The sequence below is a fragment of the Microdochium trichocladiopsis genome (genome assembly GCF_020744255.1).
Source record: "Microdochium trichocladiopsis strain MPI-CAGE-CH-0230 chromosome Unknown B0I36scaffold_2, whole genome shotgun sequence".
NCBI lineage: Eukaryota > Fungi > Ascomycota > Sordariomycetes > Xylariales > Microdochiaceae > Microdochium > Microdochium trichocladiopsis.
In genome coordinates this window covers 2082977-2107812 of record NW_025763545.1, presented here as the reverse complement: position 1 = coordinate 2107812, position 24836 = coordinate 2082977, and the positions used below count along the sequence as shown (strand labels likewise).

Sequence of the window (24836 nt, the reverse complement as noted above, 5' to 3'; positions counted from 1 at the left end):
TCATCATGTGTCCAGGCGCTCCATTGTTGAATCCTGGAAAGCTAAAAGTTGGAGTAGACCATTTATGGGTCTTGCATATCGCCATCCAGCAGATCTTAGATTGGATGGATAGTGCTTCAAGTGCTTGCTCTATTTGCTCGTATGGCTACTGCTGCTGCTGCTGCTGCTGCTAGGCTCGCCTAGACTCACTTCTCCAAGCGACCACCTGAAATTCCGTACAACCCATCCTTCCCGCAGCAACAACATCATGCCAAAAGCCCAAACAGCAAGCTGCTCCGCTTCCAATACTCCGCCGAAGCCTTGCTCAGCTTGTTCTGCGCCTCATTATCCAACCCAGCACGACCAGCTACCTCATCGGCCAGCTCCGCCAGGCCACCACCACCGGCACTACCAGCACCGTCTACACGGAGACACTGCTCGAGATACTTGATATCGTATACCCACTGGATCAGCAGCTCTTCGCTGAGGCCGTTCTCCGTCGTCTGGGGTGAGGCGGCAGCCGCGTCGCCAGGCGCGGCGGCCTCCGTGAGACTGGCCTCGGCTGACGCGGACGTGTCTTCTGGGTCATTCGGGGGCTCCTTATCTGGCCCTTCGCCGTCCTGAGTGGCTGTGGCAACACTGCTGTCCTGTCCGTGTGCCCATTCCTCGACACCGTTTGTCTTGGCCGCTGACGCCAGTTCCTCGCGCCAAACCACGACCAGCCGCTGCGCAAACGTGCGTTTGAGCGCCCGCACCGCAGCGGGCGTCCACAAGTCCAGCCCCGCGTCGCCCATAGACTTCATCAGATCTCGCAGCAACCTGAAGATACCAGGCGACGGGTTGACCGGCAGCGCGGCGTGAGGGCTGCCCTCCCACAGCGCGCGCCCGACGACCTTGCGCTTCGGCAGCGTCGCGGCCGCGAACGCCTCGATCGACGAGCCGGCGACACACCCCGCCAGCTTGTCGTGCAGCTCGGGGATGTTGGCGAGGCCAAAGTCCTTGAGCGCGTCCAGCTCCGGCAGGCTGGCGCGGATGTCGCGGAGTATCCGGAGCAGGTACATTGCAACGAAGCCGCTGCTCTCGCCATCGCTCTGTGCCCGCCACAGGGAGGACAGGTGCGCATCGAGGGCACGGAAGCCTTCGCTCAGGGACGAGTCGAGCTGCTGGTGCAGCTGTTCCGGGTCGTCCTTGCTCAGCATCTTCTGCCGCTGCTCAATCACCTCTTCGTCCTCGATCTCCTCGACGTCGTTGTCCCAGCGCTGTTTCTTGAGGTGCTCGACTAGCCCGCCCACGTCGTCAATCAGCTGGAACCAGGACTGGTAGGATGTGACTGCCCGTGAAACAGCCTCGTTGCGTCCGTGCAGTCGCGAGATGACGGCTTGCGTCAGGTGGCTGGCGTTTTCGGAGGCATCAATGTCGAGAAGGTCGCTGCCCCAGAGCTCAAGCTGGCGATCTGTCTGCCCTGTCTTCCAGCTCTCGAGCGTGGCCGAGACCTCTGAACCCACCAGCCGGAGCTTGGAGACCTTGGTGTCAAGAAGTGCAAGCAGCCGCTCATTGATGACTTTTCGGAGCCCACCCAGGACAACGGACGGGTCGAAACCTTTCGCCTTGCCTCCATTCTTGATCCAGTGCTGCAGAACCCGTGTCCGTAGGTCAATGATGCCCTTGAACTCAGAGGTGTGCTCGAGCGTGTCCTTGGTGCCTGACAACAATGTTTCGCCGCCTTTACCCGCCCAGGCATGCAGCATTTCTCTGGCCTGGCTGCCCTCGAGGTCGTTGTGTTGTATGAATGGGGTGAAGTGATGGATATCGTCTCCGCACCACCTCTCGTAGATATCCAGGCGTAGAGTCTCCAGAAGCTTAAGCGAATCGTCCGAGAGCAACGGGTTTCTCTTGAGCGCTGCCAGCGCCTCGGAAAGCTTGTTGGGGATCAGAGCCTGGACGTCTAGTAATGTTCCAGTGTACAGATCGAGGCCCCTGAGCACATTCTCCGACCCCTTGTGCGCGTCATGCTCGTCTAGATTGAACTCGAATGCCAGAACCTTGGCCCGTACATTGAGAAAGTGGAACATGACATCCCTCGCCCCCGAGCTTGAAGCAAGGCTGTACGCGCACATGGCGTTGAGAATCTCGGCGCGGCTCGTCGGGGTGCCGACCTTTTCCAAAAGCCGGTCGATGCTCTTCAGCAGCCGGCGGCGCAGGCTGGCTAGTGACTTCTTGGCCGCCTCGATTGCCTCTTTGACATCCGCTCGTGTCGTGTCGTCGTGGCCACTACCAAAGCTCGAGACCAGCAGGCGTCCCAGCACAAGGACCTTGGCAGCCAGCACCAGCCTGCCACCCCTCGTCCCCGTCCTGCCCCCAGCTGATGCCTCTGCCAACACGGTGTTATTATCCCCAGCGCCGCCCGTTCTCTTCATGAGCCTGTTTACCGTCAGCCCGCAGGCCTCGAGCAGGCGACACCTCGCGACGACGCCGAGCTCCGACGCCTGGTCCCTCCGCTCGCGGAAGCGGCTGACGCTCTTGACCTTGCCGCCGATCACGGCCCGGCCGCACACGGCGCCCATCCCGCCCAGGATCTCCTGCGCGTCGCGCATCTCGTGCCGCATCGCGACAATGGTGTCCGCCGTGCCCAGCAGCTCCCGGTAGCTGTTGCCCACCTGCGTCCGCAGGCGCGCCGACTTGTCGTCGATCTGGACGTGGAGCGCCTTGTGGATCGCCCGGATCTGGGGCAGCGTGTGCGAGGTGAAGACCTGCTCGGAGCTCGTGAGCGTCGACGTGTCGGGGGCCGCGGCTGCCATTTTGTTTTGTCTTTTTTGTGAGTGTTGCGGAACTCGAAACTCGGGGGGGCGCAATGCAGCTTTCGTGGCCCGCCCGCAAGTGTGAGTGGGTGAGTTGGAGGTGTGTCGAGGACTTGGCTCGCGTTCGTGATTTCAGGGCATTTGGGGGGGGGGGGTTCGATATCCGCCTCAATGATGTGCAAGGCGAACCGATTGCAGGCGCCCGAGGGTTGCTTCTGCCGTCCTCGGTCCGTTCTAGCACATAAGAGGTCGAAGCTCGTTGTTGAATGTGGTTGGCATGTGTTCTGGTGGTGGTGGTGGTGGGGAGCCCCTATCGAGCTAGGTGTTCGTTCCCGCCAGGGGTAAAACCATCGCCCTAACCTAACTGGCAGCTTGGCGGGTGAGCTCAATCTGGGCCAGACTCGATCCAGACGCTACTCACAAACGTTTCTGTTCACTTTGTTGCATGTTCGTTATTGGTACCATCATATTCCGCTTTGACTTTGCCAGACTCTGCCTCGACTTAAACATGCATCCCCTGCTTCTGAGTGTCACCCTTAGAGAAGGTACGCTTTGCGATTCCGCCATGAATCACACGCCACAGATGTAACTGGCTGACTTAGACGGGTCAGAACTACCGCGTGATAGTCATAGTTTTCAAACGACGAGCTGCTTCGGTATATACTTCTTATATAATGTTCTAGCTCTAAACCACTCCGTCGCTGTGCGCTGTAACTCAAATCTTTGGACTCAAGCTCAAGAATCCGTTGATGACGGCATCGATGAGACGATTGGCGATCGCGGTGTGGGGAGGCAACCTGATGCCACCCTCCTTGAGCGTGCTCGGCGCAGGCTCATCAAGCCCGGCAGTGCCATTCTGAAGGCCTTCCCTGACCTCGTCAAAGGTAAACCACTTGGCCTTCTCAAGCTCCGGATCGTTCCCAAGGTCGATTGTCTCGCCATCTGGTGTTGCCTGTCCGACAGCACCAATCATCAGGTTTGCGGGGTACGGCCAGGGCTGGGAGCTGTGGATCACCACGCGGCCGACCTTGACGCCAGACTCTTCCCATACCTCTCTCCGCACCGCCTCTTCGATCGACTCGCCGGGCTCGAGGAAGCCAGCAAGTGTGCTGAACATGCTCGGGGGCCAGCGGCTCTGGCGGCCGAGCAGAATCTTGGTACCGTCGGCTGAGACGACAGCCATGATGACCGTCGGGTCTGTCCGAGGAAAGCTCAGGTTGGAGATGCCTGCGCGGGTCGGGCATGCACCACGGGCCTGGGGCTCGCCGCCCTCAGGGACACCAGCGAGGTCCGTGGGCGGGCAAACCCTCTTGGTGCCCGCATTGACAGACATTGTGCGCTGACCGCAGCCACCGCAGAATGGGTTGCGAGCGTTCCAGTCGAAGAGGGCACGTGCTTGTGCGTATATCGCGGCTGTCCTGATCGTCAGCTATACATGCCCAACTGTAATGCCTATGTGCTTGTCGGCTAGAACATACCCTCTGGGGCGCTCAGGTTCATATGCCGACCTCCAGCAATAAAGTCAACCCCTTTCTTCTGGACAGCTTCGGCAATGCCAACGGCTTTCTCGGTGTAAGTGCCTCTGGGCGTGACATCTACAGCAAAGTACGGATGTCCACCGAACTCCTTAAAGGTAAAGCCCTTGTTCTTCTCGTCCAAACCGAGGAACAGAACGACAGGCTTGTCAATGGCCGAGTTGAAGTTGCGGACCTGCTCTGCTTCGGTCTGCTTGAACGGTTCGGGGCCGATCAGAGGGAGGACGTCATCTCTGCCGACATAGGCCAAGGTCGACCGGTCCTTGCCAAGTGGCGCGAGCCCGTTCATGAGCAGGAACGAGGCCGACGGGTACGCGAAGGCCTTGTTGAGGAAGTCATGGTCGCTGCGGAGGAACGAGACCCTGTTGAGAGGGCTGCCAGAGAAGTAGTTGGCGACCTCGCGGCCAAACTTGCGAGACAACATGGAGTCGTCGTCGGGCAGCACGGGTAGATTTGGAGGTGCTGCCGTCATGATCGAGGAAGCTTGGGCGGCGGGGTGCGGTCCTGCCGGTACAGAATGTGGGGGATGCGCCGGGGGATCGCGTGCAATAACTTGAAGAGGAGTAAAACTACTCTGTCAGGGGTGAAGGGGGGTTATCTTGTCAACTTGTTGACAGCGGCGGAGGAGGCCTGCAGCTCGAGAGAACTACAGTTGAATAGAAAGGAAGTAAAGATCCGGCAAGATTGCGTCAAGACGACGACCCCTTGAGGAGGGTGCGGGCAACAGGGCGAACTCGATGCCGGGCGTGGAGTCGTGGAGCCGGTGCTGACAAAGCCGTGGGGGAATCAGAGGTGTTCTGCTGTTGTTCCAATTGCTCGCTTAGATATCATGCAGTCACGGATCTAGACTTATATGATGTCTGAAACGATTGGCTGCATTCTCTAGATGACCCATCAGGCTGGCTGTGCTGATGCTTGCAGGACGCGAGTCTGAAGAATTGCCGATGCAACAGGCAGGAGCAATACCCAAGCGAATCCCATCTCCGCGGACCGGGAAGGCTGGGCTCCGAAAATCCAATTCGGAGGAGTACATGTTTCGTTTCGTCGAGCCCAGACGATCTGAACAAATCTACCCATGAAACCTGGAACAAGCTTCGCGAGTTCATGCTGGGGTGATGCATGAGGCTCCTGGACGATCTGCAAGGGCGCTGTTCGTGGTTCCCTGCTCCAGGGCCTGTCTCACTGTCTCAGTGGCCGCCCGCGGGACTTCCCCGCAAAATGGGGGCCACCCTTTGGCGTCATCGACGGCCTGGATGCTCAATTTTCACACGGGTCCATGCAGCCCGCCGAACCGGCGCCAACGTTCGCGACTCGTGCATCACCTGCTCACGATTAGTTTTTCCCCAAAGCGCCAACGACAATTGCTTCTCTGCCCTTTACTACCCTTGCTCAAATCGCTTTCTCGTCTCTTCTCCACGGCTGCGACAAATGCTCAGTTACTCTCAACTGCACCACAGCCATTGACGGATTCGTCGTAATCTTAACCGCCTGATCTCTTGCGACTCGAGCACACAGAACCGCTGCCTCGACGCAGCCCGGGCAACACGCCATGGCGCCTCCGACAGCACCATTGAACCTCGACGTCGAGGCCATCTCAGGCATCTGCGGGTGCGTCCCCATGAAATCTCTCCTCTGAAGCAAGTTAACCAGCAAGGCCAGCAAGAGCTAACAGCATTCTGCACATACAGTTCCATTTCCATAGCCGCATGGGTGGTTGTCTTCTCGCCACAGATCATCGAAAACTTCCGCCGCGGTTCCGCAGACGGGCTCTCCCTCCACTTTCTCATGACCTGGTTGCTCGGTGATGTCTTCAATGTCCTCGGCTCCGTGCTCCAGCGCGTACTCCCAACCATGATCATCCTCGCCGTCTACTATACCCTTGCAGACATAGTTCTGCTCGGGCAGGTCTTCTCCTACAGAGGCTTCACCTTGAAGGACGAGGTCATCCCACCTACACCAAAGCCGACCGTCATCCGTACCACGAGCGCTCCGAGCGAGACCACGACCCTGCTCAATGGTGGCAGCAACCCGCTAGCACACCGGGAAAGGAGAGGCAGCGACTGGTCCAACCTGAGTCCCGCCGTCCCAATGCTGCACGAGCAGCCCGCCACGCCCCCACCGAGACCAACAAGGCTCAAGGCCATCATGTGGAACACGACGGCGATTGCAATGGTATGCGCTGCCGGCATTGCTGGCTGGCTGCTCAGCCGGCACCATGACGACAATGACAAGCCCCACACGCCTTCCGAGGACGAGCTGCACTTTGACTTCTGGGGCCAAGTGTTTGGCTGGCTCTGTGCGGCCCTCTACCTGGGCTCGCGCATCCCGCAGCTGCTCCTGAACTGGCGCCGCAAGTCGACAGAGGGTGTCAGCATTCTTTTTTTCCTCTTCGCGTGTCTGGGCAACCTCACCTACGTCCTGTCCATCATGGCGTACGAGCCCCGCTGCGCCCACCGCCACTGCAGGCCCGGAGAGACCGGGGAGCTGTACGGCAAGTATCTGCTCGTCAACTCGTCGTGGCTCGCCGGCAGCTTTGGCACGCTGCTGCTAGATCTGGGAGTGTTTATTCAGTTCTTCATCTACGGCGAGGACACCTCGTCTAGCGACGGGGACGATGAGGAGACGTTGCTCGAGGACGAGGAGAGCAACATTGACGAATCTCGCTGGGATCAACGACCTCTGCTCTCGCGTGGCGACTCGGACGCGCACTAATCCGGTGGATGGGTGGATGTGTAATCCATATTGCATGAGAAGGATATCGGTTGACTTGCATACTTCTGGATTTGGGAGTTGGCGTCTAGGAAATTGGAAAATCTGCTTTTACACATCATGTTGGAAAGAACAAAGGTCTTTTGGCCTTGACTGGCCTTCCAGGGAAAGCATATTGGTAAAGAAAGAAAACATCATCAGTAGCCCCTCGTTGAAATTGTAAACAAATCCCGACTCTTCCAGACGACGAGTCCGAGACCGCGAAGCGAGAAAGTTGGGCAAATTTTCACGCGTCGAGTCAATGATTTATAAGCTGTAAATCTGTCCTTTGAAATCAAGAAACACTAAGTCCAAGATTGGTCGGCATGGTCGAGAGGCGGTTCCAGATCCACTTCCACGGAGGTCGCTTCTGAGCCACCTCGTGGAAATGATCCATCACGACCGTTACTAGAAGGGCAGCGTTCTAACTCTAGAGCATGTGTCACATTTCCGGTGATCGAGACAAATTGGGGAAAACATCAGTTGCCACGTTCCCAAAAACTCCCTCTAATGCCGGCGAGCGGGTAGGCTGACTGCCTGGGCAAGGTCGCTGGCTGGGCTGGTCAACCCCATTCCAGCCGGCTTCTTCAACTTTGATCCACACAGAACCACATGGTGGTGGTGGTGATGGTGGCACACTGAGGCTCACCGCGCCGGAAACGAGAGGCCCGGATCCGAATGATCCCTGCCCCCGTCGTTCCTCGTTCATTCTCGAACGAGCCGTGATACACCATGCATGCATCTTCATGCAAGGTAACCCGGAATGACCACCTAGGGAGGGCAGGCTTGAAAGGTCTATACGTTCCAATCATACCTGGCTGGAAGGGAAAAGGTAAAACGTCGGCAAAACCACAGGAGCTCAAGGGCCGTCGTTCCATGCCCGGCCCACGAGGCTTGGCAAGGATGATGTGAGTTAATGATTACACCATCAGTTGGTTCTCGAGGCGGTCGCTTATTATGCCACTTGTCTTCTTCTCTTCTCTCCCTCCCCCCTTGTGCTTTCAGCTGAACCCCCCGGGCGTGGCTGGGAGAATTATCGGGTAATTGCTCACATGTAGTGTTGTTGGACTGGATTGGCACGTACACGCTGCGCGCTGGAGTGTGCCAGTGATTTGCGGGGTCGGCGGGCAGGCGGCGGAGGTCAGTGGGGAAAGAGCGCCAATGGCGGAGTTGCTGCCGTATGGCTGGCCGGGAGTTGGCGATGACAACTCTTCGTGTTCGCAGGTTGTCCCCTTGGACGGGTGCTCTTCGGCTGGTTGTTTCTTGCGTAACGTGAAGAGATGACAAAACCACGGAGCTGCGGCTGTTGCTGAGCTGCAGAACCAGTCAGCCTTGTGCACTATGCATTGTGGTCGGTTGGCGGTCACTCCGTGCTTTGAAACGATGCTTGGTTATCTGGATGTGAACGGCTTCTCGGGGGCTCCTTCTAGGGCTGGCAGCTTGGAGGGCCAAAGAAGTATATAGACCTCTTACAGCCCAGCTCTTCTTCCTCCGACTATCTCATCTGGAGGCAACGTGCGCAGCAACAATCAGTCATACTTAGAACCCTCACGTAAACCAAGCAACATCCATAACCACAATCCACAACGATGCCTAACACGTTCACCCTCGAGGCCCAGCCCAATACCGACATCTGGAGAAAGCCGCCGGTCAAGGACATCTTCAATGGCAAGTTATGCATTTCACGATATCCACGTCGCCGAAACAGCTTTTAATGCTCAAGCATCATATGCTGACCCTGTCCCGCAACCCCCCCCAGCCCCCATCTCCCGCACCCAGCCGGGCCTGCTCAAGAACTTCCAGTCAGCCCGCATCACCTTCTGGGCCGACTGGACCGAGCGCTACGACCAGGCTGGCCTCCTGCTCACGCTGGACCGCGCGTCCGGCGGATCAGGCCAGCAGCGCTCGTCTCCGGAGCGCTGGGTCAAGACGGGCATCGAGTACTACCAGGGCGTGCCCCAGCTCAGCGCGGTGGGCTGCGACCGGTTTGCCGACTGGCACGTCAGCCCGCTCGCCAGGAAGTCTGCGGACGGCACCGTGACGCTCGAGGTCGTGCGCGAGGGCGACGAGAATGGCAAGAGCATCTGGATCTACCAGCTGATCCTCGACGAGGAGGGCAAGGTCAAGGAGAAGCAGCCGATGCGCGAGATCTGCTGGTTCCTGGCAGACGAGGGCGAGGGCGAGGGCAAGGAGTGGAAACTCGAGGTCAGCCCGCTCATCTGCCGGCCGGCGAGCGGGACGACTGAGTTGCTCAAGGTCGAGTTCAAGGACTTTGTCGTCGAGTGGCTATCCTGAGACGCAGGGAGCGTGACGCGCGCTGGAAGATACGGCCAACAATGAACAATTAACATTCGGCCGTGACATTTTGTGCTCATGCAACAGCTACCAGCCTCTAGATCGTGCATTGGTTGACACTGGTGATGATGGCGTGAGGCCACCCTCGCCAACCGTGTGATCGAGAGAGCGTCATGTTTTGTCGACTTGTACAGGGTGTTGCGAGCACGGCATCAATTTCGTCGGTGCCGTGAAGCCAACATCCAGCTTAGACGCCAGTTACGCGTCAGAAGGCTCTCGCCAGAAGCGCATTTCACATACCAGCTGTGCGACAGCGTGGTTGTCGCGCGCAGCTGGTCCACGACAGCGAGCAGAGAGTACTAGTTCACAGCAGCGAGTGATGAAAGATCTATCTGCGACATGAAAGCATGTAGGAAACACCCCACAGTCCCGAACCTGGAAGAGCTGGAGTCGGCGGCTGATTAGGAAGAGCGTTTGCTTGAGATTTTCTCAAGGAGGCCGGGAACGGAAGGAAACTCATGGTAGAGCATGAAATGTGAAATTTCGGAATAACCCTCAGCAAGCCGCCGTAGCGGAGCCTCCAGTACGTAATTAATAAAACATTTGACGATGTAGTATTAACCCATACTGATGATGAGGAAAGAAAGGGAAGAGGAAAACAGGAAAGCGGCCAGCGGCTGCGGCGAGAATTTATGGCCAGCCAGACCGCACGCGCTGCAGGGTCTGCTCCAGGTGGGGGCCTGGTGTGCTTGTTTGGGCCTAGCGCTGCTTTCTGCCGGCTTTTTTCTTGCGGATACACCTGGTGCTGTTTTTTGGGACCAGCCACTGCGCAGCCATAGCTCCGCGGGTGCTTCTTTCCTCCTGACAGTGCCAGTTCAAAAAATCTTTAAGAGTGTGTCAACGTATTGCAAGGGTCTGTGGAATTGGGAAATATTGGGCCTGCTCACTGTGCTTGTCAGAGGGTCTTGTCCGTGTGGCGGCCGTTCCTGTCGTTTGAGGATGCCTTGGCATGAAGTCGTAGCACTGTCTAATGTTCTCTGTCCTAAGCCTGTTTTGAGTCCTGAAGCATTTTATGTGCAATTTCAGGATGGCCACTGCAAGACGAAGACGATGGTCTCGATGGAGATTCCACGATTGCAACATGCTGCACGTCGAGTCACGGTACGGCAAGGTCGAAGAATATTGGTTCATGCTTCAACGAAGGTTCGATATTTGGTGTTCTGACTACTTGAGCTATGGCAAGAGGTCGCCCTATTGCCTAGTGCAACGAAGCACTCCCAATTCCAAACATCTACATCCTCCGCTGAATGCCTCCCGACTCAATACACGGAACAGCGCAGAAGCTGCTTAGTAGAGACGCTTGGGGGGAGACATGGAGGCCTTGATGGTCAAGCTACCAACGTTCTGCCAGCCCTTCTTCAGGAGGGAGACGAGGTAGTTGATGGCCAGCATGATGTTGCCGATGAGCTCCTCCTGGTCCATGCCGACGTTGCCGACAGCGACACCCATGCAGAGAACCTTCTTGAGCTGGAACTTGATGGTGGACTTGACCTCGGTGATCTTGCCAGTGAGGTCGTCGGCGTGGGAGACGGGAGTGGGGAACTTGCCGGCTGGAGAGACGCATGAAAATATTAGTGGCAGTCCCAACGAGACGATGATGGAATGTTGGTGTGCTTGCTTACCCTTGGAAAGACCAGGACCCAAGAGACGGGGAATCTGCTTGATCAAGGTCTCGGAAGCGACGAAGGCGTCGTACTTGCGAGCGAGCTTCTTGATGAGCTTCTTGTTCTTGTTGAGCTTCTTCAGGTCGTCGGCGGACATGGCGTCGACACCGCCGTGCTTGGCACGGTCGATATCGTGCTGGTCACCCAGGATGCAGATGGCCATGTTGGGGCGGGGCACGGCGGGCAGGCGGATGGTGCCAGAGAAACGCTTGTCACGCTGAGGGTCATAGTTCTTGAGGCCGATCTGGAGCTCGACGGTCTCGAGGAAGTTGCGCTTCTTGGTCTCGTTGGAGTAGGTGAGCAACTCCTGCACGTTGGTACGCACTCCGGCTGTCGAAGAGGGCGAGGCGTTAGCAGGGCATTCAGTGAGTGCGGAGAGCAGGTGTGGCCAAAAACGTACCGACTGTGATCTTCGACATCTTGACAGTCTTCCAGTAGATATCAATCTAATGGTGAGGATTACTGCGTAAGGGTTTGGGGGTTCAAGGGAAGAGAGAGTGCTAGGCGTGATGAGGCGACTGTGAAGAAAAGTTCCGCTCGAAGCGGGCAGCCAGGCGGGCTGGCGCCTGCCCCACTCTTATTTTTGACACTTTCTTGGAGCGAGCACCACTTTTGTGTGTGGACGGTCGAGTGGCGGTCAGTACATCAGCCACAGCCGCACCGCCACTCCTCTCCGTCACATTCTCAACCGGCCAGCGCCAGCCCAAGCGGGCATAAACACGGTCTCCGCCTTGCAAGTGAGGATGTTGGGGGGGACAGGACTTGCTTGGAGCCCAACAGCTACGAACACTCACTTCCCAAACCTAACGGGTGGCGTTCTTGCACATGATGATTTATGAACAAAGGACGTATCAAGGATGTCATCAAATCCAAAGCCAGCCTTGTCCCTCATCCTTGTAAGATTCCGGGTCTGGGTTGGCGGGTACCACTCCATGTCGACGATGTAAAGTCAGACCCGTCACTGCACACTTAGATGGCATGGGTGAAGGAGGATTACGTGCGGCCTGGCCACGTACGGACCTACAAGTAGCATAGAGGGCGAGCAAGCACATGCATTTGCTGGTTCAAGGCCGTCGAAGTAAAGTAGTTTATATAATTGTATACTAAGTGATTTGGACAAAAGATACGCAGACTGGTGATGACCAGGAGAACCGGCCGTGTTTGGCCAAATGAGAAAACAATGAAATACCAGCAACAAAACTCTGAGTTGTTCGACAACAACAAATCCCCGCCTCGCTCTCCTCCAAAGAGACGAGTCCGTTCATAGCAACATGCACTGAGCACGGCTGACTCGATCATCCACAAGAGCACACACTGCTGCAGACTAAGCTGCGGCGATGGCGTGCTGGCCATCTTGCTATACAAGGCGCGAAGTCGCGCTTACGCGGTGGGCAGATTGCAACCACCGTCGACTCGAGCTTGACGCAGCAGCTCGACGACAGAATATCCCGCACAGCAGGGTCGAGAATCTGGTCATCATGACCAAGAGTTCTCACGAAGTTCCCAAATCTTGATGGGGCTCGGAGCGATGCGCATCACGATGACCACCACCATTACCATGTATCGGTAGATGAGGAAACAACGACCACTGCTGGCCAGCCGGGGCCTTTGATGGGCCTTTAGGGCCAATCAGCCGAGACGGACTGGAACCGGACCTTGCTCTGTTCGCATCAATAGCGATTGAATGAAGCCGTGGATAAGGAAGTTTTGAAAAAATGAGTAGTCCCCAGCGGCTTGCTTCATTCAGCCAGAGTGCTCCCCGTACGAGCGACGGGTGTAGGCATCCATGGAGGCACGGGCCTTCTTGGAGTGAAGCTGCTGGGTAATCTTGCCCATAGCAGTCATGTGTGACTGAGCATCGGAAAAGGTTCCGTAGATATCAAAGGCATCCGGGGATGAGTAGTCGGTCAGATAGGCGTCGAGTGCCTTCCGATGCTGGTGCCACTCCTCGACCATGGCCTGCTCTGCGGCACGAGCCGCAGCAACCTCCGCAGAACGGGAGGACTGCCTGCGGCTGCTAGATACGGCCTCGGAGACATCTTTGCTCTTTCTCTTGCGGCTCTTGGACTCCTTGTGAGCCTGGGACGCTGCCTGAGAGGAAACGGGGGATCCGCTGGGAATGCTCATGGAGCTGCCGTTATCGTTGTGGACGCGTCTCATGTGGTCCTTGAGGTTCCAGTTCCGGGGAAAGCCATTGCCCGGCACGGCACGGTCACATCCCTCATAGGTGCACAGGTACGGCTTGTCGCCGTGTCCATGCATGGCGTGAGCCTCGCGCTCGTGACGAAGCAAGCAGGCCGTGGAAGAGAACCTGGCGTTCTCGCACGAGGTGATCTTGCAGCGGTAGGGCTTGAGGTGCGAATCAACAAATTTGCTGCGGGTTGTCGATGTCAGTCAAGAAACGGAGAGGTAGTGCGGACTAGGAGTGACTTACTCGTAGTTGCACTTGAGCTTCTCGGGCTTGTGGTTGCAAGAAGCCTGGCCCTCCCAAGGGCAGTGGAAGAGGCCATCGGCAGCCGGGAAGGCAGTCTTGTACAAGGGGTGGTTGCGAGCAGAAGACTCGCCATCGTCGCTGGATCGGCGGGAAAAGGCAGGAGGCAATGAGAACATGTCCTCGCTGAGGATGTTTGCATTCACATCGTCCGTGGTCATGAGACCCATCTGGCGGTCCAAGCTACAGTCGCGTTGTCGTGGTTAGTTATCGGGGCAAGGATATCTCCAGCATGGACATGGCGCCAGTGTCAACATACCTTGGGGAGATGCTGTCCATGATTGGGGAAGAGTCGCTGGTTTGCGAGGGCGAGGCGGCCATTGGGAGGGACCAAGCAGACGCATCCTCGGGAATTCCTGGGGAGGAGATGCGAGACTCAACCGGGGAGGAGCCCCAGGAAGCAGAAGGAGACCCGGCAAGAGCACCGTCGTAGTGCAATTGCATGTGAGCAGGATCAATGTGCTGTGTCATGCTGGGCGAGATGCCGGCAGCCGAGAAGGCCAATCCATCCGTGGGAAGGCCCACAGCCAAGGGGACATTCGGATAATACATCTGCGACGAGACAGACTGCGCATCCGTTTCTGGCAGGAGGAATGTATCCATGGATGCATTACCTGTGATATCAAAGTCCAAGATGCGCGAGCTCTGAGACACCGTGGAGAGGAGTCTCGGCCGGCTCTTGTGCTTTGTGGCTTTCATAGTCCTGTGCTTGTGTGATCCGGCCGAGCTGCGCGAGCTAACTCGCCGCATGGGCTCAGGGATAGCAGTGGCCGTCTGCTCAATGGGTGACCATTTGCCATCGGATTGGTCCTGTCCTCGGGGTGTAATGTGGCCATATGTGTATTGGAAGTCCTCTTCTTGGAAGGTCTGTGCTCCATCTGTGGTATCCCACATTGTGCTTTGGAAGTCGGCTTGTCCTGATTGGGGAAAAGAAAAGAGTCCGCTTGTAGGTGCCATCATGGCTCCTTGGGAATATGAGCTGAAATCACTGAAAGGGAAGTCGTTAGTGTGCTGTTCACCACTCCCTCGACAGGCTGATAGCCAAGAACAAGCAAAATATGCATCATCAGAATGGTACAACTTTGTTCCTGCAGTGGAGGTTAGCAACCGAGATCACCAGATCAATATTTGAGGATTCGGGTTACAAACCAAACTGTTCATGTGAGAAAGCTCAGCTCCGTGTCACAAGGATTCCATAAGTCCATGGCGGTCTGCCAATGCGATCTGTCGGTAGTCGAGCTTGGTCCAGGTGGTAGAAAGCAACGGGCATATCCGCTTGACGTCGATTACTCTGCAAAATGGCCTGAAGTAGTCGTCCGTTCCGTGACAATTCATGGTTGTTGGCATCACTGTTGTGGTTGAACAGAAATCTTGGATGTCATCAAACGGCCAATTCGAAAGAAGTCCTTTGGTGACGATGCTCAGATCCGTCCGTGTTGAAAGCCGCTCAAATGCTGATGCTATGACAAGCGGCAGATAGGTACCTTCGCGGTCCACTGAGGCTGGTGTTGTTGGTTTCGACTCCGGCTGTGTCTCCTTGCATGATGGGTCCAGATCCTTGTGTAGAAAGCAGAAAAATGAAATCCTCGGCGAGTGCATCCTATCAGCCTGGATTCTGGTGCTGCGCATGAAAAAGAATATCGAAATAAGAGCCAGGGAAGCATCTCGCCTGAGATGGTTCAATGCGATATCCGTAAAGGTGTCGAGAGCATGGAGTCCGCGTGAAAGCCATTGACAATGTGCCACAGCAGCGCTGGGCCTAAGCAGTTGCGATCTTGAAAAGCAATGTTGGTCCATGGGTCTGGTTGCCCATCTGAGGTTGATCCCGTGGAGTTTGTCGTCAAGTCCTTTTTGGGATACTTACGGTCATGTCAAGAGCAAAGCTCTGATAAAAGTCTTTCATTTGATCCAGAGGGACCGGTTTGGCAAGTTGTGTGCACATGGCAATCAACCCCCTGCTGCCAAAGGCGAGCAGGCCTCTTGTAAAGTGTCCTTGGGTTCTGTTCCGGCTGATTTTCTCCTGTCTGGATCCTTGGGCCTTCCTTGCGGGATTCCTTTCCTGGTTGAAATGTTCCTGGGTCGAATAACTGTAATCCTGGGGAAACGGGCACTCACTCGAGCCCTGTCGGAGCAAATCCTTGGTTGGAGCATGTGACGAAAGGAAATGTGTACATGATTTTTGACGCACAAGATGAGAGAAAAAAAGGGAAAATCCGGTGGCAGAAGTAGAGCAGAGCAAAAAGAAATACCTCGCGGGTGTCTGGACATCATCCATCTCGAGAGAGTGGGTGAAGGCAGACATGCTGTCCTGACGAGAAACCATGGTGGTCATGGATACCTCTGGCAATCAAATCCGTGGAAGCAACTGGCAAAATCCGAGAGACTGGTCCTCTCTTCAATCAACCCTCCAGGGCTGAAGAGCTTCAAGTTGTCGACACTGTTGTTGAGCAGAAGATAGGAAAACTGGTTCCTGCAGGCTCACTGACAACGGCTGTGATCAGGGCGAGCGAGAAAAGCTTGGGTATCTCTGGGGTGGCAAGGGCCTGTGTAGAAAGGTTGAGACGCAAGGGAGGCGAATTTAGAGACGAGGTTCGCTGAGCAACGAAGATCAAGTAAGAATGGGGAATCGGGTCGTTGGGCACGAATTGCTGGGGTGTTTGGGCTGAAACTCAGGAGGGAAAGAGCGAAGTTGGGCATTCACGGGGGACCAGAGCATTTTATTGTTGTGTTGTGCGGACATTGGGCAGGCCGGAGGACGAGGATTGCGAGAAGGGGGGGCTGGCGGTGTGTGATGTGATGTGACAACGGAGCGGCCACGATGCGGCCTATGCGCGGGAAGCGCTGCGCTGTTTTGTTGCTTCTTGGCTCAGGGGCCCCCACTGCGCGCATGCCTATTCGCTGGGGACGGCCCGCTCCCTCGACAGCCTGCCCGGCTCGCTCAATCACTTGCCAACTTTCCAACCTCCTTTCGCGCGCCGTCCCTCTGGCATCCCTGCTCGCCCTGCAGCATCACTGCAGCAGCGTCCGCGTGGCCGCCCACCGCAGGCCGTCACATTGGCCGTCACCAAGCAAGCTCTGACATGGCCGCCCTCCTCCTGCACGTGCCATAGGCTGTCCTCGGCCCGCCTGCATGAAGGCCTCGTCCACCGGCTTCAGCACTGCGTCAGGAAGCGCTCTCGTGGTTCCACGTCGACCTTCATCACCCTATCGACCGCCAGTCCTGCATGATGCTCGTGACATGGCTCCTTCCGCCGCCTGCAGAGACAACACAGCACTGCAGCAACCGCCAGACCAGCCGCAGGCTGGGCCAAGCGGATTCCGCCCGGCCAGGTCGGGTCGTTTCTTGGCCATCAGGCGAGTATAGACAACCGCGACAACTCCAAATGATCCAATTTCAAGCCCTTGAAGTGAACGGGCGCGATAACAGCAAGCAACAGGTGGTTGGTGTACCATGGCATGGACATGACCCTTGGTGCTGTCGCGGCCGTCAGTAACAGGCGGCACACCTGGAAGGATGATCCCGGCCCGGTGGTTGATCACTATTTAACGCACGAGTCAGCAACGCCCTACTTTCCAAGTTGTGCGGAAGCCATGGCCCGGAAGTGAGCATGGCGCGACCTATCCGCCCATACATAGTTGCGTACGCCTCATCCGCCATACTCGGAAGGAAGCAGTGGAGGTGGTTGTGTTCGGCTGTAGTTTAATTGCTGGTCGCACACGCCATTCGGAAATCAATTCCGGCACATCAATTTGTGTCTCCCTCAATAATGATGAGCGCATTCGATCTGTGAAACTTTCAGCTTCGGTCGTCGTCCCATTGACGATGAGTGCTGAGCTCGTCAACGGCTGCGTCGAGGTCTCTGCTTGAATCAACGAAGTTTAGTTCGCGTTCACTGCCGCTGCCGACGAAACGGACTACATTGGCCCGAGGACCGTGTTCAACCCCCCCCCCCCCACACCGGTTGAAACAGAGAAGGCATGGGTGGCCAGGAACAATATTCGCTCCAAGAATATAGGATGAACCAGGAAGACGCAATTAACGAGTGAGAGGAAGATGGCTGGAAGTTGCGTATGAGAAGCCGCCAATCACCATTCTCAAAGGCGCCGCAAAGCCTTAATCGTCTCGGGACGCCTCGGTCCAACATCGCCAGTTGTGCAGCTGTGCAGCGCCCCCCCCCTCCAAAGACGCAAATCGATCTTCCAGGTAAGCTTGAGCTTCAGTCAATGGGCTTAAGTCAATTACCGAAAGTTATAAGCCAGTAGTAGTGAGTGGCTCTGCACCGATTCAAGCTGATCCCCTGGGTTGCATCGCAAATCGGACTTCCTTCGTGCCGCTCAGCTGAACTGGTCAGGCCGGAAAGTCTTGTCAGAGGCGTTGATGCCCAACGACTTCCACAACCGTGCTGGTTACAGCTCGGCCAGCTCGTCACCGCTTCTCAAGCAGGGAATAACCTTGCACTGCCGTACAGTCCGTCCAGCTCGCAGCCTATCAGCCGTCAGCAGAATGAGTTGGCAAGCTCTCCACGTCGTCATAATTCAGCACATCAGAACGTCTTTGCCAGAGACAAATGATCAACATTCTCAGGTTGGTGGAGTAGGCAGTATCATCGTGCCCCCGCCATCAGGCTGCGGGATCTGGCGACTGACGGCAACTCTCACCTGGCTTCGGGCACCAGTGGGACTCGCCTCCCAGCAAACTGGCCATGCTCAGTGCTGCATGGCAAAACCACACACAATCAGCCGAGCCTAGTTGCTCGTCCTAGTTGGGATAATGCTCGGCACAAGAACAAATTTAGGTTCGACAAGGTGCCAAGTGTGAACATCATTAGCAGAAATTGGCCCTGGAGTTCCGCTTGTGCGAGGTCAAGCAGCGAATATGACTGGCTCTGGGCATGACAAGGCCGTGGGTTGTGGTCCTCAGCACTGCCATCCTGGCAGATGGCTGGCGTAGCATGTTGGCACCGGGACTTCCCTGCGATGCTGCTGGGCAGAATGATGCTTTTCCGGTTTAGCTCCCTTGCCTGACGGTCGCACTATGCCCAAGGGGCAAAAGTGGTCATCCTGATATAAAGACGTGCGTTGTGAGATCTATAGACCTAAATTCAGCAGCGCACTTGTCTTACAAACATCCGGAGTTGAAGACAAAGACGTATACCACGGCTACATCAAGAGTTTGTTCCAAGCGGAGCTGAGACTTTTCGCTTGTGCAAAAACAGAGCTTTTTATTCAAAGCTGTCAGTATTCGAGGCTACCAACCAGCGTAGCGGATACATTCCAGGATCCAGGAACATAAACGCCCAGGAAGAGGCACGAGCCGGTGCAACCCAGGACAGGAACATTTCATCCAGGACAGGACCCCAGGACTGAGAGGAGCCGCATTTCCTTCTTGTATTGCTGTTTGTCCGTTTGGAGCCCATACGAACTCAGCCATCCACTCAAGAGCGCGTGGAGATTGACGAGGCCGCCGCCTTAGTCGAGAGATACTGCCTCGGATCATCTACAGCCTGTGATCTGTCCCAAGGGCCAGGCATACCTGACTTCATCAGCAAACCCCACACCAATGAAAATGACACAACACGAAGTGATCTACGGGGCAGCGATCATGCCCGCGGGGTCTTGGAACCCGTCACGCAGGTGCGAAACCAGACTGGTCTTCTCGGCATGATGGAGTACAGCCAAGCTGACCTTTCGTCATAGCATCATCTACCACGACCAGCCTTGTTCTCCAGCGCTTCATGATGGTGTTTTTGGACGTGCTAGGTAAGACCTGATGGCAGGATCCTCCACCCATACCGGTAGATATAGTTCTAAACATACCATTTTCTGGAACGGCAGTCATTCGGGCGGATTAGGGTCTCTCTATAATGGCCCGGCGACGACAACGATCATTGGAAACAGCATCTCGGCTAGGCGTGCGGAACACAGATACTCATCCTCATCAGCACTCGCCTCAAGACCACCTTCGGGATCCTATGGTTCATATCACAGTTCCAGCTCACATGGTTGGGATATACAAGAAAGACAGTCTCCGACAGACTCAGTCGACGACATATTCTCCTCACCTAGTACTTCTGACATCCGCCTAGATGGTGGTGGAGGACTCGATGGAAGCGGAGTGAGGACCAAAGGAAGCGTCAAGGGCCGACCACAACGGCGTCCTTCAAATCGAGACGAATTCGATGGGCCACACCAATTCCTCGCTCGCCCACCACCGGACTATGTCGCGATGCAAGAAAGAGAGCTCCCGCACCTACCAACGAACCTCATGGTGCAGGAGCAGGACGATATCCTCAGTCAGGTCAACGACTGCCTTTCGCGGTGTGCATTCGACTTTGTGGCCAAGTATCAGTTCCCAATCCCCTTGACTCAAGATATGAGACCTGTAAGCTGTTCTCAACCGATCCCAATTGTTATTTGCCCACAAAAAGCTGACTCCAGTACATAGGTCGAACGTCCAGAAGATCGAGAGTGGACAGAATGGGTGTATCTGTTGAAGCGCCTTGCCACAAAGCGACGCATCCCTGCCAGGGTTCTATACAACGGACAAATCAAGCAGTTTGTCACAATACTGGAAAACTCCATGGAAATGAGGCACGCGGCGAAACACCAGTCACGGCCTCTCAAAGACGACCGCAACGTGAGTGATGACTTATTGGACCTCAGTGGCGCTCAATAGTGTGATGTATATGGAGCTGACGTGGCCATGCTTGTTATGCAGGTTCTGCAACTTATCAGCGCAGGCATCCAGGTTGCCAAGATCCTCAAGGATGCGCCCGCAATGCAGTTTCTGGATAACCTTTACGTTAAAACCGAGTCTCTCATTCGAGAGAGAAGTGCCATCGCGTCTGCACGTTTTCGTTGAGCCGTCCAAGCATAAAATCGAAAACAAAAGCGAGCCTCATGTTGTCTCGGCAATCGCTTGTATCGGATAATGAATGCGAAGAGATCAAGCGCGGGCTCGTGTAGCCCTAATGGGTAGGATTGAGACAAGATGGTGCGCTTACTTCGCGCAAGCGACGATTATCATGAGTTACGAATTTTTCTTTCTCCTGAGAGCTTCTGCTTTTTGATTTTCCTTTGGGTCATCTCTGCCGGATCCCATGTACACATATCGCCGCGTCTTCATTCCTTGGAAAGCCAGATGGCTCGGATGACTCTGGTCAAAAGGTGATCCTCCACACTGCCGGCTACATCCATGTCAGTGCCCCAAAGCCTGGGAATCGCCTCGGATTTTCATTTTATCACTCTTCCAGGACCACCAATGTGTTCCATGTCACGGAATATCCTTGTTGTGCCCTGCCCGGATCGTGCTTGTGTGTGACAATTCAAATGCTACTGGGGTGGACTGGTGCTTGCATCATGCCGGCGCTTTTCTTGAGATTGCGACTTGGCCGCTTCCACGGATTCTTCCTTCACATGAGCGATGCGTTTCTTGGAAGAGCCCAAAACTCCTCTGAGAGGTTCTCGGCGACTCAGGAGTGCCCCAAGAGTCTTCTAAATCTGCTGCAGCTTGCCCGCTACAGACGAGTTCGTCATGGACTTGTTGTCGTGAAGTGGCAGAGAATTGCGCAAAGGTCTCATGCGTCCCACGAAACTTTGGGGCCCTGGTTTACGGTTCACGCAGATTGCCATTGCCTGCCGAGTTGTATCGTCAGCAGCTTGCGTATATATTCGGGACAGACAGTATGTAAAGCCCGATCGCAATAAATCAAATTGCTGCGAGCGCGCGACTGGCGTGCAAACCAGCAAACAGCAAACCAGCAGCCTGCTTGCACCAAGACAATGCCATGCTCAGTTCCACGGCTCGTTGGGGAGTGATGGCACTACCTGGTTGAACGGAGAAGAACATATCTTTGCTTCTGAGCAGGCGATGCCAGACTGAAAAGGCAACATTCAGGATGAGATCAATGAAGCAATGGCGCCTTTCTGACACCGAGCGCTGTTCCTGAGGATACTTGGACTTGTCCGCTTGTGACCGCTGTCGGCAATGTACCCCGGACGGCTGAGGCGGGCTAGCCAATCACAGCCGCAGGGCTGAGCCCATGGCGCAGCCTGCTTCGTGGAAGGCATGACCGTCGGTCGCCCGATAAGGCTTAGCCCATACCCTGTCAGCAGGGGTTTGCCCCCAAAGTCCCGCCCGACGTGGGAGACGACAACGACTCGACATTCATTCATACAACATCCGCTCTCAACGACACAGACTTCTTCTGCAAGTTATCTTGCAGAGACGGGACTCCCCCCCCACTGGCTCGACCTTGTGGGATTCGAAGCAAAAATCCCTGGATCATACAGCACAGGGCTGGAGACGCCGAATCGGCACGGTACTTGAGTCGCCCCCACGGTGGACACGAGGAAACACCTGAGACGCCGCCGAGTCATTGCACGATTCTGTGCCCTGTGCGGAAATCGTGACCTCTGTTCAATAGAGGCTTGCGGTCGACCGTGGCACAAACCTCGTTGCAGGGCACAGCTTCTGACGCGAGGTAGGATCATATCCTGCCTAAGCTCTATCTTGCAATCAGGTGCCGTCGAGCACGACTCTGGTGAGACAGCCGTTTCTCATCGGTCATGGCTTCCGTGTCATCAGCCTCACCCTCTGGGTACCACTTCCATCATGCCGAGTCGGATTCTGATTGGGACTATGTGCAATCTGGAGGTGCCCCGTCATCAGTCGGGCTGGGCTCCAGTCCCGGCGCGGGCAGCATGCATAGCTGGGGCATGGTCAACTTCCAGAACCACCCTGCACAGCCATCGCCGCCAGCATTGTCACCCCTCAATCTCGACAGTGAACAGCAGAAGGCTGTCCTCGATTCATCATTTCCAGAGAGGCACCCGCCGCCGTCGCCACTGACGGCAGCTGCGAGCATGGACACGCAGTTCATGGCGTCATTCGACACTGAGGTGCAGCAGGATGGTTTGAATATGGATCAGCAGTTCGTGTTTGAGCAAGAATTCTTCAACACACATGCCTTTGGCGAACATGCGCAGCAGGACCTCTTTGCCAACCTGCAAAACGACTTCCCAGACTTTACGGACTTCACCAGCTTGGACGTAGTGGCCTCCCAGCCACAGCAGCAGCAGCAGCCTCTTGATCTGAACATCCCACAACAGTTCAGGGAAGAGAACAACGTGCCGCCATGGGACCCGACCAACCTCAAGGTCGAGGACTTCAGCGGCACAAGCTCAGACGGATCCGAGTTCCTGTCTCAGTCGCCTCTACATTTCACCCCGTCTCCTAATTCGCACAGCTCCAGCCCAGGGCCGTCCGAGGTCAAGCCCGAGTCCGGCAAGGCACCAACTCCAATACGCAAGACGAAGAGCGGCAAGATTGAAAAGAGCAAGCCGACGAGCAAGTTTGTCATAATGACGCCCACGCTCATCAATGCGCAGTCTGGGCGCCCCAATCCCTTTGAGTGTTTTGAGGCCATGCGGGCAACGCAACGAGGACGCAAAGGACCTCTTGCCAACGACACAAAAGAGAATGCATTGCAGGTTCGGAGGTTAGGCGCATGCTTTTGCTGCCACAGCCGGAAGGTCAAGTGCGACAAAGAGCGCCCTTGCAAAAACTGCAAGAAGCTCACCACCCAAGTGCCCCAAATTGTATGCTGGCAGTTTCACGACTTCCTCCCCGTCCTGTTTCCCGACTTCATCCGTGGTCACTTTAAGAAGGAGCAGATGAACGCATTCCTCGCCGATCATATCCAGGACTTTACGTTACGTGGCGCGGAGCAGACTTGCTCGGTCGAGTTCTTCTCAGGCAAGGACTTCCAGTCGACGCTTACTGTACCGGCGAGCTTTTTCACGCCCAAAACAGCCGAGGTGCTACAGCATTGGCACTTGAACCCAGGTGCATACCAGATCGACCTTCAATCACGGGGATCTGTGCCGATCGGCGTCAACCCCGACAACTCCATGCAACGTGAAGAACTCAAGCGGAGGTCGCGGGAATACATTCACAACTTGACTTTTGAGCCAATGTACGCCGAACAGGTTACTGATGCGATACGCACAACACATGTCCCGCGAAGGATACTCAAGATCGTCCAAAAATATGCGCAGAAGTCAAATGTTAGTTGGATCGCTCTGTCCCTTTCAGTCATGAATGCTAACTCGAGCTTTAGTCGCCTATGGTCAAGAGAGCACTCTCCATACACGTAATGCACTACGTCCTCACGAGACAGCTCTGCATGACGAACAAGACCATTGTCGACCTGCAGCATACGAATATGGTGCCGCAAAACAATCCATTCATCACCGCCCGCGTGCTGAACAGGCAGGTCAAGGCGATGCTCGATGAGATGCTTCTCAAGGAAATGCAGGCTCTGTTCGACAGCTTCTCAAAAACATTGAAGCCGAAGTCGCGCAAAGGCTGGGCGCCGTGCATGGCCTCGTTCTTGGTTCTCTGCTTGTTCATGGAGACCGTCGAGACTGCCGCAGACACCTTTGTCATCTCGCAGAACGAGATCAACATGCGCAACAGGTCGAAACCCCAGTTCAAACGAGAGTTTGCCCTAGACTTGTGCAAGGAGATCGACAACCTGCCTTTCAAGCAATTTGCGTACCAGTTCCACCAGATCTATCAGACACATACCAAGGATATCACCGCCAAAGCTTTCAATCCGTTGCTCGACGACAGCTTCGCCCAGCAGGACGAGATTGACGCCCCAACAATGGAGATGGTGACCGAGCTCCGGCACTTCATCGAGGGTGATGGCTGTAAGTGTCCTCGAATGCCACTTGACCTGACTCGAGACCTTGAAATCCTTAACTGATCCCGTCGTTTGTTGTAGGGCACGAGCTTGACTTCCTTGTTGCGGACCCCATCCTGCCCAATGAGGAGACCCATCCATACCCACGCAACGTGTCGCTGAACTACACCGGTCGCCTAATTGCACGATTTCTCCTGTCGTTCACGGATGAGAGGTACTTATTTGATGGGCAGTACTGAGTCCCGTAGCATTGTTCCCTGCGGCACGAGAGACGCTCTTGACTTTCTTTTTGTCAGCTTCGCACAGACGTTTGGATTTATAGACATCACGATCTGCGCTATATTATTCTCCAGGATAGGGTGGGCAAGCGATCTTTTGTACCTTTGGTTCAGTAAGAGGGAGTTGGGCGCACACGCAGCGATAACGACAGGCATGGTTCTTACGACAATGCGAATGATCTGTACCATAATTCTTTACATTGAGAGTACATGCTCTTCTGTATTTGTGACGATTCCGTGACTCGCGCGGGTGCTGGCCCAGTGGCAGATAAAACCTCC

The 24836-nt window shown here is 55.7% G+C and overlaps 9 protein-coding genes across 9 annotated transcripts; 4 read left to right on the top strand and 5 right to left on the bottom strand.

Moving 5' to 3' along the window:
* Window positions 1–67: 67 nt before the first annotated feature.
* Window positions 68–2922, bottom strand: B0I36DRAFT_314688 (uncharacterized protein). The gene has a single exon (XM_046152798.1). It carries the CDS (start codon window positions 2775–2777, stop codon window positions 246–248), a length of 2532 nt encoding a protein of 843 aa, XP_046016841.1. The 5' UTR covers window positions 2778–2922; the 3' UTR covers window positions 68–245.
* A 570-nt stretch (window positions 2923–3492) lies between these two features.
* On the bottom strand, window positions 3493–4784 carry B0I36DRAFT_238007 (NUDIX hydrolase domain-like protein; the record flags this gene model as incomplete). Its single annotated transcript, XM_046149573.1, has 2 exons — window positions 3493–4190; window positions 4256–4784. The coding sequence occupies 2 exons, from the start codon at window positions 4782–4784 to the stop codon at window positions 3493–3495; spliced, it is 1227 nt and encodes a 408-aa protein (XP_046016840.1).
* Window positions 4785–5861: 1077 nt separating this feature from the next.
* B0I36DRAFT_359375 (PQ loop repeat protein) lies at window positions 5862–7024 on the top strand (the record flags this gene model as incomplete). The annotated part of the gene is made up of 2 exons (XM_046158116.1): window positions 5862–5920; window positions 6001–7024. The coding sequence occupies 2 exons, from the start codon at window positions 5862–5864 to the stop codon at window positions 7022–7024; spliced, it is 1083 nt and encodes a 360-aa protein (XP_046016839.1).
* Window positions 7025–8494: 1470 nt separating this feature from the next.
* B0I36DRAFT_314682 (uncharacterized protein) lies at window positions 8495–9406 on the top strand. The gene is made up of 2 exons (XM_046152797.1): window positions 8495–8728; window positions 8820–9406. The coding sequence occupies exons 1-2, from the start codon at window positions 8650–8652 to the stop codon at window positions 9353–9355; spliced, it is 615 nt and encodes a 204-aa protein (XP_046016838.1). The 5' UTR covers window positions 8495–8649; the 3' UTR covers window positions 9356–9406.
* A 1296-nt stretch (window positions 9407–10702) lies between these two features.
* On the bottom strand, window positions 10703–11498 carry B0I36DRAFT_345790 (ribosomal protein L1-like protein; the record flags this gene model as incomplete). Its single annotated transcript, XM_046156391.1, has 3 exons — window positions 10703–10965; window positions 11038–11409; window positions 11480–11498. The coding sequence occupies 3 exons, from the start codon at window positions 11496–11498 to the stop codon at window positions 10703–10705; spliced, it is 654 nt and encodes a 217-aa protein (XP_046016837.1).
* Window positions 11499–12627: 1129 nt separating this feature from the next.
* B0I36DRAFT_70039 (uncharacterized protein) lies at window positions 12628–14641 on the bottom strand. Its single transcript, XM_046163238.1, has 3 exons — window positions 13830–14641; window positions 13514–13753; window positions 12628–13453 (listed from the first exon to the last, which is right to left on the bottom strand). The coding sequence occupies exons 1-3, from the start codon at window positions 14528–14530 to the stop codon at window positions 12823–12825; spliced, it is 1572 nt and encodes a 523-aa protein (XP_046016836.1). The 5' UTR covers window positions 14531–14641; the 3' UTR covers window positions 12628–12822.
* Window positions 14642–15564, bottom strand: B0I36DRAFT_70038 (uncharacterized protein). Its single transcript, XM_046163237.1, has one exon. It carries the CDS (start codon window positions 15365–15367, stop codon window positions 14753–14755), a length of 615 nt encoding a protein of 204 aa, XP_046016835.1. The 5' UTR covers window positions 15368–15564; the 3' UTR covers window positions 14642–14752.
* A 3161-nt stretch (window positions 15565–18725) lies between these two features.
* On the top strand, window positions 18726–20666 carry B0I36DRAFT_70005 (uncharacterized protein). The gene is made up of 5 exons (XM_046163236.1): window positions 18726–19204; window positions 19268–19330; window positions 19406–19952; window positions 20016–20207; window positions 20289–20666. The coding sequence occupies exons 1-5, from the start codon at window positions 19131–19133 to the stop codon at window positions 20430–20432; spliced, it is 1020 nt and encodes a 339-aa protein (XP_046016834.1). The 5' UTR covers window positions 18726–19130; the 3' UTR covers window positions 20433–20666.
* A 1086-nt stretch (window positions 20667–21752) lies between these two features.
* B0I36DRAFT_314667 (uncharacterized protein) lies at window positions 21753–24784 on the top strand. The gene is made up of 3 exons (XM_046152796.1): window positions 21753–23638; window positions 23692–24286; window positions 24361–24784. Exons 1-3 carry the CDS (start codon window positions 22139–22141, stop codon window positions 24516–24518), a joined length of 2253 nt encoding a protein of 750 aa, XP_046016833.1. The 5' UTR covers window positions 21753–22138; the 3' UTR covers window positions 24519–24784.
* The last annotated feature ends 52 nt before the right edge of the window (window positions 24785–24836 follow it).